Genomic DNA, 14,712 nt, shown 5'->3' with positions numbered 1-14,712 from the left:
TCTAAAACACTTCTTCTAAAGCAGCAGTTCCCAATACTGGGTCCCCAGATGTTCTTGGACTACAACTCCCAGGAATCCTGGCCAGCACAGCTGGGGGCAGAGGCTTCTGGGAGTTTTCGTCCAAGAACACCTGGAGACTCAAGGCCGGGAGCCACCGACCTAAAGCTTGAGCGATGGATCGGCTCCATCAAAGAGGCCACAGGCTTGGCTTTGCAAGACCTGAGCAGGGTGGTTAAGAAGAGGGCCTTCTAGAGATCCCCAATTCATAGGGTCAGCGTACATCAGAAGTGCATTGATGGCACGCATGCACAAAAAGCTTCGGAGTCAACATATGGTTGGATTTTGGATTAGAAAGGATTGGAATTAGCTGTGAACAGATCCGGGGATCCTGCCAGGTCAGAGAAGCCCAAGGTACCAGAGTGTGGCCATTTTGCGTGCTTGACTGGCCTCTGCTTCTAGCACAACAACCCTGCAAGGTAGCACTGACCAAGAGACAGAGAAAGACAGAGAGACATAGAAGGTTATCTTGCGAGTGTCGTAAGACAGTGCAATGACCAAGCTTGAAATAACGCCCGTAAGAACATTTAAAACGCATGCCTCGGGAAGATCGGCAAGGAAGCATGTTTCCCAACAGCTCCGCCGCCTTTCCTGCTCCGATTTCAGGGAGCTGGCAGGAGTGACTCATGGCTCATAGGAGAAGGAAACTCACACCTGTCCGGTCGGGCTGCAGAAGCTCCGGCCCAGTTCACGGAGGTGGCGCCCAACCGGGATGAGAAACCTGAACCCGAGTCACCTGCCACCCCTCAAAGGTTTCTTCCCACTTCCTGTTACACAAACAAACCCCAAAAGTTGACTCAACTTGGGTTCCTAGAGTGACCGGGCAGTGGTTAACTGGAGTTTAGGGCGGCCACCTTCCTGGATGACAAAGCCCAGAATCCCCTGCCAGACGTCTTGCGAGTCTGGACGGGGTGTTCTGGGACTTCTGGTGTATAAAGTTTACTTGGTCTTATATTCCACTCTGACCACTACTCCAAATCAGACCTTTTTTGACCATTTAATTTAAAAAAAAATTTAAAAAAATTAAATTGTGGTTTAAATTGTGGTTTGAATCTATTTGCTTTTTTAAAATTTTTTGAATCCACCCTGGTTTAGGATCCTGATTCAGCCACAGCTATAGAGAGGAGCCTCCCTCTGCTCCTTAAATCTGTAAAACGGGAGTAGCTGTTTACCTTAATGTCAAGGCTAGGATGGGCAGTTTAAAATCCTTACTAAATCTTTTAACACAGAAGGTTCAGCCCGCTGTGAGTATATTATACGAGAAAACTTTCTAACAACCCTCTAAGATAATACTAGCATACGTACCTATTATTTATTGAAATGTTTCTAACCAGTCATGAGATCTCTGGGTGAGAGGCAAACGCTACGACCGTCTTTAAAATTAAATTCAAACTTTTCAAAAGACTAGAACGCTTCTGAAAACACAGTACGTAAAGCAACGACAGCATTGCAGAGGATTACAATCATCTTGACACTTTTTACAGAGGGCAGTGCTGCTGAAGCTTAGAGGGAGCGGCTCGCCTAAGGTCACCAAACACAAGTCTTTGTGTCTTTGTTTACTGCTCCAGTCCGGAGGAACAACACTGGTAAATTCAGAAGCGTGGGTGCTCAGGGTGACCCTTGTCTCATCGTCCGACATGTTCTCAAAAACACTAAAGCTGGATTTATCCACATCAGCAAAGGAGGAGCAGGTCTTTTGCAAAGTCAACAGCTCCTAATAGCCCATCCGAACCACTCAAAGAAGCTATCCAATACGGCGTTGCAACAGGAAGAGCTTGAACCAGCCCCTGGTTCTTGGGGAGGAGAAAAAAAAACTCTTTGCACCCGGGCTACCGCAGGGAAGCTCAGAATAAGCAGCAAAACCTGGCGGTAGGGTGGGTAGAGAAAAATGTCACCACTACTCAGTCCAACAACCATCGTGATGAATGGAGCCTGGTCAGCTCCCCTGATTTTGTCTCAAAAGAATGCACTGACACTACACACTTCCATCCGTTTGATATCAGTATAACAGGCTGGATCCTGGGGATAATGGGCTTTGGTGCAGCTCTTTTTCCATACAAAATATATTAAGCACTTCACCAAACTGCAAATCCCATGGCAGTGAAAGTAGTATTAAGTGACTTGGGGGGGGGACTATGTCACCCATAGGTGGGTGAGTGGATTCTGACAAGTTACTTTTCCCAACTCTGCAAAAGGAAGGTGGCTTCATTTCTTCTCATCTGTGCCACGAAAGGGCGGTCCTAACTTGGCAGCTCTCTCGACGGCGTGGAACTGCAGCGCCCATGATCCTCAGCAGGACAAAACGAGAGTGAAGCGTCGCACATCCTAGTGGGCAGGGTTGAGAAAGGCTGCTGGACAGGACTGGTTTCACAACCACCCTTCAAGGTAGGTCAAGGCCAAGGAAGGAAGCAGTGACCAGATTAACCTGGTTATGTTTCACACTCGGTGCCCAACCAGGAAGCAGGACAGATCTACCAAAAACATAGTATCTTGTTTTCCAACAAGGCCGGGGAAACTGGGATGAGTAGACAAAACCACACGCTTCTCATGCGTGAAAACAGAAAGCCATTTTACTCTGTGGCAGGATCTATTAATCCAGACCCATCTTTTGCTGTCAGGGCTGGCAACCTCAATCCCCCGAGGGGGATCTGGCCCTCTGACCACTTCCCTCCTTACCCATGCTATCATCATTACGTAGCTATCCAGCTTTTGAGACAAGTTACCAAACTTTAAAAAACAACAACGCAGCAAAGAGCTAGGAAGGGTGGGAATTGGCCAGCATCCATTCTGTCCGAAGAACTGACTTCATGCTTGTTTTTTTTTTTCAATCTAACATCACAATTTCAAGCAAGGCTCCAGTATGGCAGCTTTTTTCTCTACTGCAGAGGCTTGAAAAAAAACCTTCTGCAAATCCTAAACCAAGAGACACATGGAACACAGTTTAAGGTGGTTAACAAGGAGCGCCCCGAGTTTTATATGTTCGAATACCCATTAGGAATCTCTACCCTTGAGGGCTTAAAATATGAGATCATACAAGTCTATAGAGCAGGAAGGTCAAAATTTGCGCACATTGTATTTCTGGACAAGCTCACAGGTAACTTTTGCAAACTCTGGGGAAGGTTTATCAACGCCACACACAGGAAAACTACACAGAGCCTCCAGTCCAGGAACAATGTACCTTGAAATGCCAGTTGCAACTAAACAGAAGGCAGGCATCCTTCACAACGCATGTACACTTCCCAGGGCCAGTTTTGGTGAGTAGAAGGATCAGATCACGGGGAAGATTCCTCTCTCTGGAACTCTGGAAAGTCACTGGCCAGCAATACAGGGGGTTCAAAAGCCTGATCGGCCACACACAGGGTCTGCTTTACACAGATCCCAACTAAGCTACAGTACAGAAAGCAGGGTGTCAGAGAGGGTCCCGATCCACCAGGAAACAGTGCAGGACTGGAGCCAACGGGCTGCTCTTCCTCTCCTGAATGGAAGAGGCAACCTCTCCTTCCACGGCTTTGATTGACTAGGACCAATTTTAAAAATGCAGAACCTCCATGTAGAACAACAGTGTACCTCTGATCTTCGTAGTCCGCCCATGAAACACGAACTCCCATTTTCAGCGACCAGCTTGCAGGCTTTCTGGCTATAGCTGGATCCCCTTTCAGGACACAACCACCATTCCCAGAGGGATTTGGGCCAACCTTATCCTGCAAACTCTGGAGATCGCATTCCCCAGGAGACACACTCGTGTGGCCGGAATCGGACTTGTGTCAAGCCTTCGCCAGCCCAATCCCGGGCTGGCATGACGGGAGATGTAATCCAAGAACATCCAGAGGGGCCCTACGTTCCCCACATGCTTGAAAGGAATAACAGATTGAGAAAGGGGTTGGACTTGATGGCCTCACGGGCCCCTTCCAACTCCATCATTCCAGGATGCTATGGAATCAAAGGTGTGTATGACAAGGGTTCCCCCCACCTTGGGTCTCCCGGGTGTTCTTGGACTGCGACTCCCAGAAACCTCAGAAACATAGGTATTCCTTTTCAGATGCTACAGTGAAGACCTTCGGAAACAAATCAATAATTATTTCCTGAAGGTAAGAGATGCTTAGCCTTGTGCCACTGAAAAAGGCAGGCCCTCTGTCGTCTCTAAGGAGCTTTAGGTAGAAACCTCTTCTGAGGGGTCTGGACCGAGAAAATCCTGGGAAGCTCGCCGCAGAATCCTAGAATCATGGGAGTTGGAATGGGGGGGGGGCTCGAAGGCCATCGGGTCCCACTTACCCCCTGCTCAATCCAAACGAATCCCAATCAAACCAGATCCGACAGAGGGAGGTCTTAATGTTCTCTTGAAGGCCTCCAACGCTGGAGCGCTCACCGCCTCCCCTTGAGGTCACTGGTTCCCTTGTCGTACTCCTCTAACAGTTAAGAAGTTTTTCCCGATATTCATCCGAAATCTGGCTTCCTGTCACTTAAGCCCATTCTTACACGTCTTGCACTCTGGGATGATTCAGAACAGATCCTGCCCCTCCTCTGTAGGACAGCCTTTCAAATATTTGAAAAGTGCTATCCCATCTCTCCTCCGTCTTCTTTCCTTAAGGCTAAATATGCCCAATTCTTTCATTTTTTCCTCCTAGGGCTTAGTTTCCATCCCCCTAATCATCCCTCTAACGAACTTGATCCAGTTTGTCAGCATCCTTCTTGACGTGTGGTGTCCAGAACTAGACACAGGACTAGTTTAGATGATGCCTAACCAGTGCTGAAAAGAGGGGGAATAGAGAGGGACTATTAAGTCATTAATTGGGGGAAAAATGGAGAGCCACCTGTCACTGATGAGGTAGCGTCACATTTCCTGCATCAGCAGGAATTGGGTTAAATGACCTCTGAGACCCCTTTTCATGCCTCTAGCAAGCTCACAAGCAAAAAGCTCTCTCCCATTCAGCAACTGACGTTGAGCGATAGACTGCGGCTGAACATGGAGGATCCATTTCACCACCACAGATAATCACCACTGACAAAACCAGCCTTCCATAGATTTACCAACCAGGCAGCACTCCTGCTTTGTTCTGCTTCTGTGTATCTTTCCCCCCCTCCCGGCTTTTTTTTTCTCCTTGGGTGCAACATCAATGCATTAAATTGAAATGCTGAATAAAAGCCATGACATCTGGGGTGAGAGAGAGAGAGAGAGAGAGACTTCAAGAAGTAGTGCATATTTTTCATCTCGGCTGTTTTGCAGATAATGATGGCTGGCCATTATTATATAAAAACGAAGTTAATGTTTTATTAGGAAAAAAAACACAGCAAGCTCTGTTTAAACATTAAGCTTCAGCAGCTGTTCTCTCTTAAATGCACATACAGACACACATTAAACCATGGATTAAAATGGGGAAGAGGGACCACGGGCCAGGTTCAAAGAAGGTGCTCGGTCACAAACCTGCCCAAGATGAGCAATGAGGATCATTATTCTCATTATTAATCCGATCTATATCCCACCTTTACTCAGAACCGAGATCTACAGTAGTCCCCAACATAATTAAAAAACAGGCGCCCGTAAAACAACAATAAGCTATAATGTTATGATGCAAGTAAACAAGTGAGGACATTAAAATGGAACCGACAAGCCACTCTTCTGAAAAAGGAATCCATTAAAATAATAACATCTATAAAGTACAAAGTCACTCGTTAAGTGCCCGGGCCCTCCCTCATCAAAAGCCATCACGAGAATTCTTTTTTTATTAATATTAAAGGCAGCTCAACTGGAACTAACTCCACGGATATAACTGTTGAACCGTAAGCCACAACAGATAAATTAAAAGGAGATCTAGAGTTAAGATGAGGGCGCATGAGAAAAACCGGACGGCAGTGCAGAGGGCATTATGGGGTTCAAGGCAGTCCCTGTACACACCTTAATTTATTAACGAATTTCTAGAAGACGTCATTATGATCCGAGCCCTCACTCCGGCCTGCCCCCGCCTGCGATTATTTTAAATGTAAATTTAGTAGAGCTGGCAGACAAGCCACCTCTCACGCAGCTAAATTTAAAATTAACTCTGCAGATTTAAATGCTGCGGGTGGGGGGGGAAGGGTGTTGAGGCGCTGTCAAGGGTAAAAATAAAGACTAGAAGAGCGCTGGTAAAATCAAGGGAGGAAAAATGGAAAATAAAAGGGGGGGAGGAGAAATACAGCACTCTTAACACCTAACAGATGCATTTCGGTGCGAGCTTTTTTGAGGAAATGGAAAGGGAGTTCCCGGTTTTGAAATAATAATAATAATAACCATAATCATTTCCTGGTTTCAAGCTCTCCTCTTAAAACTTCTTTCTGTGATTAAAGAGATCGAGATAACGCTATTATTCTTGGAGCGCGATGCTTCGATCCGCCTTCAGCAGAAAATGCCGCTCGACCAGGAGCCACCAGCGCATCGAATTAAATTATAATTATAAACAAGGGTAAACCCGTGTGGCTGTTTTTGCAGGCGAAACTAAAGGCACACAGGAAGCCGCCTCCGAACATCATCCTCCCCTGCCATGCACTTTCCTTGTGACTTGGGAGGATGACACCGCACCGGGCACGCGCACCTCGAGAGCGCGCCCCCCCCCCCCCGACACGACACGCGGACCGAGTGTTGCAAGAATGAAACCGCAGGCAGAGGGGAAAAAATGAAGGGGAGGGAGAAGCAGGAGGCAGAGGGCGTGTCCCCGGTGCACGTGGTCGGGGGCGGGGCCTCTACGTCACCCGCCCGCCCCCCAGCCAATGGGACGAGTTTGGAACGCCGAGCAGACACGCAACGTTCCAAAGCTTGCGGGGGGGGCGAGGAAGGGGAAAAAAAAAAAAGATACACGCGGTGCCAACGTTCCATTGTGGCCTTTAGAATTCCAGGCCACGCGCCACCCGCGGGTGGAGATCAAAGGGCCCCCCTCCCCGTGTAGAACAGGCCCTTCCCACGCACAAACGGCCTCGGGATCTCGCCCAGCAGATCTCCCCGTGAAGGGGCAATGGAGGGGGGGGTTAGAAGAAGGAAACGACGAGTTCAAATGCTCGTGTGAATACCCGCCCCTCCCCTCATTAAGGGAAGCGCGGAGGGGGGGAAGAGCCGTACTATGTTCGAACGAGGAAGGGGGCATCAAAGGGAGGAGGAAAGCAGTGAGACGTGTATCGTGTGAACGCCCTGCAGATTTTCCCCCCCTGGAAGCGGGAAGAGGAGAGGCGGGCCACGATCCGAGGGAGGAGGGAAAGGAACACAGTTGAAAAGTATGTCGGAGGAATCGCTACCCCCCCCCCCCCATCATCACCACACGCAACGCAATTTTCCCCATGAAGGAGGAAAAATGCCAAGGCGGGTCACGATCCAGCGAAAAGACAGCGGGGGAATAAAGAGGGACAAGTTGAAATCGTATGAATCCTCCCATATAAGGAGGGGGGATTCTCAAAAAGGGGGGGAGTAAGCAGAGCTACACGCGTAGCCTATGAACTCCCCCCCCCTCTGTCACCAGCAACGCGCCTCCCCTTTAGCTGTCATTATGCAAATAAAATGGAATTAAAAACAAGGTCTGGAATGCAACAGCGCCGCCGCCCAGGGAAGCCGCTTCGCCCTCCCACCCACCTCGAGGAAGGGAGGCGATTCTCCCCACCAGGAAGGAAACCCGAGCATGATTTCGGCTTTATTGGTTATTTTCCTTTCCTACTTGGGGGGGAGGGCGATCCCTCCCTCTTTCCCGAACCCCCACCCTCCAATGCCATCATCCTCATTTTTGGGGTGGCTGCGGAGCGACGCCAGGGGAGGGGGAGAAAAGGGGTCTCCTTTGCATGATGTAGCCTTTGCACATTTTCTTTTGGCGCAGCCCGACATGACATCGTTCAGACGACGCCCCTCTGCTCCTCCTCCCCCCCCCCGCGCAGTCCCTCCCAGCTTGTGACACGCGTCTCGCCAACGCCGTGGCCCCCGCGATAAGAAACGACGGGGTGCCCTTCAGGACCCCTCGTTTAGAAAAACCAAAACCCGGATCGTGTGAATGGGGAGGCACGGCTGAGGGCTCCAGACGGCTTGAGCACGCGGAAACGCGTTAATCGCCCTTAATTATGCTTATTACGTGGGTCGCCATGGGTGGACGACGTGACAAGGGATCGCAGAGGTGTCTGGAAAGCCCACCCCAACTTTAAAACAGATTTATTCTTTATCCTGCGAAACCGGGAAGTGATCCGGGTTGGGGTTTCGAAAGGGGAGGGGGAGATCAAAGCAAAAGATCAAAGGACGCCCCGATCTGCAGGAAACAGCATTTCGTAGCTTGCATTTTTTCCCCCACCTCTTTCTCTCCCCCCCCCCCCCGCTCGGGCAACCGTGTGTCAGCAAATTCCTCCCCAACGTCTGCCTGGAGAGCCTCCCCGTCTGGGAAAAGGCTTCCGATCGCCGGCACAAGCCTCCCCTTTTACTCGGGAGTAAGTTCCCCCGAACCTCGTCGGGGCCGCCTCCCGAGGAAACTTGCCAAGAGGACCCGGGGACGGAAGCTGGAGCCTTGCACGCCCGCCTTATGCAAGCGTGCTTGAACCGCGGTGCACACCCTTGCTTGCACACGCACACGCGCGCACACCCCGCCCCAATCCCCCCTCCTTTGCAGTAAATAAAGAAACGAAAGCTGGGGGGGGAGGAGGAGGAGGACAATGGGAAACTCGCTGGAAAGTCAGGTGACTTCCTTGCAACACCCAAGCCAGCCAAAAAGACAAGAAAGAAGGAAAAAAAATTGAAATAAATGCAAAGGCAAGCCTCAGCCCCTGCTCGGGCCTGATCCCGTGCTCCTCGGGAGTCAGCCCTTTCCCGCCCTCCGGTGTCAGCCTCCGGAGAAACTGGCAGCGCAGGAAATCCCAGAGCTGGGGGGAAAAAAACCAAGAAATAGCCGCAGCAGGAGAGGATCCCAAGCACGCCGAGGGAGAGGAAGGGGCGAGGCGGGCCCTGCGGAACTGCCCGAGACTTGTTCGCCCAGGGCAAAACCCGCCCCAAATCGCCTCTTTGCTGAAGACGAGAAAGGAAGGAGGGAGGGGGGACCCCCGGGACCCGTGATTTTGCACGCGGACCCTCCTCCTCTTCCTCTCCCCCCCTCCCCACCCGACCCCACGATCCGGCTGCTCCCTCTCCCTTCTCTCCCCCCCCCCAGTTGGCTCACCACGTGTTTTCTGTTGTTGCTGGGCTTGCCATTCTAGGAACCTGGCCGCTTCTAACAACGTCTCAATGCTCATCTCTCGGAGACGGCGTCCCAGGAGAGGCTCCGAAGTCCGGGGGGGGGGAGAGGGAGAGAAGGTTTGCAAGCCCGACACGGATTTTTCCAAAAAGTGAAAACTAAAAAAAAATTTTTTTTAAATCGTGGAAACAACGGGAAAAAAATCACACAGACATATATTTATATATATATATATTTAGACCTATATAATTAAATATATATATATATATTTTCCAGGCTGCTTGTGCTCCCTCTGCGGCCCCCACCCTGCGCAGGATCTTTCTCTCTCTTTTTTTTCTCCTCTTCCCCGGGGGCGTAAAGGAAAAGGGAAAAAGCCCCAGCGATCACCCGCCAGCTTCTTCCAGACAAGAAAAAGGCTTTGTAACAAGATGGCGAAGTGTAACAGAAACACAACAAGAAAAAAAAAAGAGAGAGGCAGTGACACGGCCCTCGGCTACTACAGGGAGAGAGGGCGGCAAAACCCGGCGCTGGATTCCTGGTGCGCTCCGGACGGGAGTGCTCCTGCGGGCTTGTCTTTTCCCCCCCCCTTCTCTCCCTTCATTTCTTATTGCACAGCCGAACCGCTTGCGTCCGCACCGACGAGCGATTTAATTAACCGCCCACGAGATCCAGTCGAAGAAAACGTCTAAAATGCAATACGATCTTTCCAGGGAGGCGCGGCCGGCGGGGACCACCAATGCACTGATTTGCTATATATCTCCCCCTCAATCAATGAACGAGGCAGGATGATTGGCATCCGATCGCATCCGTCTCACTCCGGCGAGGCACAAAACTGTACCCTGTCTCTTGAGTGTCAAACCCGGCTCATCGGAATCAGGAATCAAGGCATAAATGGAGAATATTTTGCCAGCGGAAGGGGGAGTGATTTCTAATCGATAAACCCATTGATCCTCGTGCTCCCTTTAAAGAAGGGACTCTTTAATGTTATTTTATGTATGAGTTGGTAGCACACGGCTAGTGCCCTTCCATTATTCATGTACTGTGCAGAAACAAATACCAAAAATAAAATAAAATAAAAATGGAAATCTGGCCCCTGAAAGTCACCCTATAAACACCTTTCTAAAGTAACAAGCCAATTAATTGCATCCGTTTCACTTTGCTCTTAACGTGTCATGCCCAGCACCTGGAAAAAAGTTACTTTATTGGCTTAGAACTTCCCCAAATCCCTTTGTGGGGGTTACATCCCTAATTTAACATGTCACTATTTTTTTATTTAAATACCTACTGCTAAAAAAAGAGAGATCTGTCAACACGACTTTTTTTTCCTGGGCCAGAACGACAAAACCACAGTGCCTGGGTGAGGAGGACCAACCCTGACTTCGGATCTGGCGGTGCAAGGTTGGGGGGAGTCACAGAACGCTTCTTCCAGGTTGGTCAGCCTCTCCTATGGGTGACCCACACGCCCTGTTAGACTTCGCCAGCAAAACCCAAAGAGCCCGGGGTTACCCTGCCAGGCAAATGCATTTAATTACAGAGAAAGAGACTCGCGGGGCCTCTAAGTCTTCATAGACTTGAGGGGGGGGCTGGGGGGTCCCCCATATAGCGTTTAATATATCTGCCATTCCGTTCTCTTCCAAAGGGGGTCAAGGCGGTCTTGTTGGCTTTTTTCTTTTGTCTGACCCTAAGCTCTGTCTTGACAGCCGGGCGGCCCTAACTTTAGCAGAATTTGGGGAAGGGGGGGGCGGCTATGACCTTCCATGGTTTTGCAAAACGATCATCCTCCACATACCTCTGTTGCATAAAAGACTGGGTTGCTGCAACTTTCCTTTAAAATAAAAGAAACATAAACGAAGAGATTTGTGTCACCTGAAAGATGACAAGTTTTTTTAAAAAAAATCTCTTTCTTAATCTGAGTGCTGAGAACCAAAGCCGAATAAAACGGGGCACCCTTGCAGATGCCACAGGGCTCCTGGGTAGTTTTGCTGCGAAGGAAGGAGGACCGCTAAGCCTCCCATCGCTTCAGGCCTTCACTTGTTTGGAAGTTTTACTGAGCCAGATGCTAAAGAAGACTGCAGGTTAGGAAACCAAGGCAAACGGGGTCATCTTCCAGGTATCACAAGACTCTTGGTTTTGAGATTCGTGCTGTTTAAAGGAGAACTAAAGTCTTGCGTGTCACGGAGCGGAGAAAATAATAATAATAAAGGCACGCTCCCAGTTTCCTCCCGTTCTGTAACTCGCTCCTGCGGCAGCCTCTTTCGTGCGACCTCCGGCGCGCCGGGTTTTGCGGCCGACCGCACCCCCCGCAGTGCGTTCGCATGCTGCTCAATGACGTCACCCGGGCCCCAACCAATGGCCTCGCAAAACAACAAGGCATGGAGCAGCTCCACATGGGCACTCGGCGGCGGGTGGCTCAGGCGGCGCCTCCTTTAAAGGGACAGGCACCCGAGCCCGCCGTCTCGCCCCCGCCCCGGGGCTGTGCGGGAGGGGGGGAACGGGAGGGGCACGTGGTTACCCCTGGTGAACCCGGGACGGGGCTCCATCTGTTTGCCTGCCAAAGGCGGAGGCGGCGGCTGATGATGAGGATCAGGAGAGAAACCCCGCGCTATAATAATAATCTAATAATCATCATCATCATCCACCGATTTCTCTTTGTAAAAGCAACCCTCAAGACTTGCAATACAACACGCTGTCGAAATTCCGTGCAAGGAAGCGGGCTTTTCCTTTGCTACGATTTTGAAAAGTATGATTGCATTATTAATACTACCGTGCATGCGATTGAGACTATTATGCATTCTTTCCACGAAAGATCTGGATCCAGAGCCACGCCGGTGGCTCGCTGGAGACCTCCTTCGCTCCCCTCAATGAGTGTCTGAGGGGGAGGGCACGTTTGGGAAGGTGTGTGGGGACTACAAAGCCCAGAATTCTCAGGCTGCCAAAAAATAAAATAAAATTACGGCCTCCAGCAATTGATGATTAGTAAATGGGTGGTGAGTAGACGCATTGCGTAAATAGGGTTTACCTACAATAGGGCAGCCGTGTTGTAGGTAAACCCTTGAGCCATCCGTGGGTTCCCCACAGCGGAAACAAGAAACTGGATCGAGGCCACCTCATGATGACAATGATGATGACGACGATAGGGAGGCACAAGGGTTTCTAGCCCTTCTTCCTTCCTGCGTGGCCCTCCACGTCCAATAAGGTTTACTCATGGGAAAATCTGCACACAGTCATCCTCTCAGGGAGTTAAGGTTGTGTAGACTCTAAACTCCATCAGCCCCAGCCAATCGGCGGCGACGATGGGAGTTGTAGTCCAAGCTGGGAGGGAGCCCTCAAGGAAGCCCATGGGACTGACTCTGAGGAGACGCACTTCCCAGCGTGGCTTACTCGCGAGCAAGCGGCCACTGAGAATTTTTTGCTCCTTTGGCAGGCAGGCAGGCAGGCATTCAACCTCCCCCTCTCGCTGCTGCCCGGCGCTTCTAGGGTTAACTCGAAGCGCCCGCCCCCCTCCCTCCCTCTACATTCTTGCACAATGCAAGCCTCAGGCGCGCGTGGTCTGGAGAGGCGGGGCGTGCCCAGGTTCCCGCCCACCAGCCTGATGGGGCGGGGGCGGGGCTTCACCCGAACCTCGGGGTTGGGCAGGGGCGGAGCCAATTATCTGGGACAATCTGTCTAGTCATGGCCGGGTCGGCGCGTGGAAGCGGCGGCGGAGGCGCCCTTAAAGGGGCCGCGCCCCATTTCGCCCCAGCAGAGGAAACGTGTGAATCCCGAGATTCGTGATAAGCGGGAAGCAGGCAGGACTTGGAAGGGGTGAATGGCGCTGTAGCCTGCCTCTTAGCCCAGCGTGCCCAAAGGCAAGCCGTGCAACCTAAGCATGGATCGTCTCTGTAGGAAAACAGTAGCTTGGAAAAATTACTGTTTTGGAGTAAAAAACCCATCATCCCCACCTAGGAATGAAAAGAAGAAAAATTCCTCTGGCCAGGTGCTTGGAAAGGATAACAAAAACTATGGATATTATGGCTCTGGCTCTCCTGCCTGGAAGAGTCTGGGCATGGTCCCCCAAAAAAGTAACTTTTCCAATTTAGAGGAAGTTATGGGGAGATAAAAGCAGTCTTTCCTCAGGAGGAAGCACTGCAGGAGTTTTGGTTTGTTGGCGTAACAAGAACTGGTTCCCCAGGAATACAAGCTTGAGAATCAGCCTGACTCCAGAGTTCAGGTGGTGGGCTGGACTACAACTCCCATCAGCCCCTTGACGAGCGGAGCTGTAGTTCAAGACGTCTAGAGAGGGTCAAACAAGGCGGACTTGTATCGGGGAGTAACCAGGACAGCTTAGAAGCGAGCCTCCATGCTCAGAAGCACTATACCTCTGAAATATCCACGGAATGGGTGTAGAAACAGCCGTGAGAGGCTGTCACCTTCACGCCCTGCTCGGATATGAATATTTGAAGACAGGATCCTGGATGACAGAGGCTTTTTGGTCTGATCTAATAGGACTTTTGTCATCTCTTCTTCCTGCTCCACCTTCTCCTTCGTGGCCCTCCAGAGGCCTCAAGCGACAACTCCCATCATCCCCAAACGATCCTCGTGGGCCTGCTGGGAGTGTAGTTGTCCTGCCCCTCTGGAAGTCCCCAGGCTGAAATGACTTTTTTTTGGATGATGGGAGTTGTAGTCACGAGGCGGAAGACAGTGGCCTAGGGTACTGTGAAAAGGTATGCAAAATTCTCTCTGCGTCAGGACAGGACGGCTCTGTAGTCCCAAAATGACTTTTTTTTGCCGCAGTGCTGAGCAGGACAAGAAAGCCGTTTTGATCCCAACACAAAGCAGAGGAAGGCCAAAAAAAGAGAAAAAATGAGACTTTTTTTTGGGGGGGGGGAGAGGATAGCAAAAAATAAATAAAAAAATCTGATATTGAGAATATGATTCTCAGAGGGCTGTTTTCCTCCCCTGTCCCCTTTTCCCCAGCTGCGATGTCCTATCAATGAAGGGCCAAACCAGCCAAGCCCGCTGCAGCGCTGTGCTGGATCCGGCCGCACAATAGCCTGTTTGTTTGGTTTTGCAAATGACTTACCACGTTCGGATTCGCGCCCAGCTCCCCATCCACGGGAACATAAAGGCGATGGTTGATCAAGCCTGTACAGTTCCCAGAGAAGCTCAAAAGAGCAGAGGGGAGGGCCGCGGGAAACGGAGGGGGGGGGGGGAGAAAACGACGACTATTCAAGTTTTGAGACTCTGGCCCACAATGAAGGAGCCGTTTCTGGAAAATCCAGTGCTGCATTTAAATATACAGCCTTTTGTCCTTTCATAACCCTGGTCTTTCCCAAGGCTTCGGTTCCACAGGGAAGGGAAAGTAACATGAAGAAATCCAGTGTACAGAACACGCTCGAAACTTGATCTCGCCACCATCCCCTTGTGGTGTTTCTTTGGAGTGAGAACCGCCAATGCTGAGCAAAGGCTGCAGATCATTAGTAAAGAAAAAAGTGGAGAGTTTGGAAGAATTTTT

At 50.5% G+C, this 14,712-nt stretch overlaps 1 protein-coding gene across 1 annotated transcript in view; it reads right to left on the bottom strand.

Annotated features, from left to right (window-relative positions):
- MNT (MAX network transcriptional repressor) overlaps window positions 1-9,376 on the bottom strand; it is a 44,901-nt gene extending 35,525 nt beyond the window's left edge. The window contains 1 exon segment of the mRNA XM_078379332.1: window positions 9,204-9,376. Coding sequence (XP_078235458.1) covers window positions 9,204-9,276 — 73 coding nt within the window. The 5' untranslated portion in view covers window positions 9,277-9,376.
- Window positions 9,377-14,712: the final 5,336 nt, after the last annotated feature.

The sequence above is a fragment of the Pogona vitticeps genome, chromosome 7, assembly GCF_051106095.1.
Source record: "Pogona vitticeps strain Pit_001003342236 chromosome 7, PviZW2.1, whole genome shotgun sequence".
Classification (NCBI taxonomy): Eukaryota; Metazoa; Chordata; class Lepidosauria; order Squamata; family Agamidae; genus Pogona; species Pogona vitticeps.
Note: the sequence above shows the minus strand (reverse complement) of the source record. Positions and strands in the feature narration are given on the sequence as shown.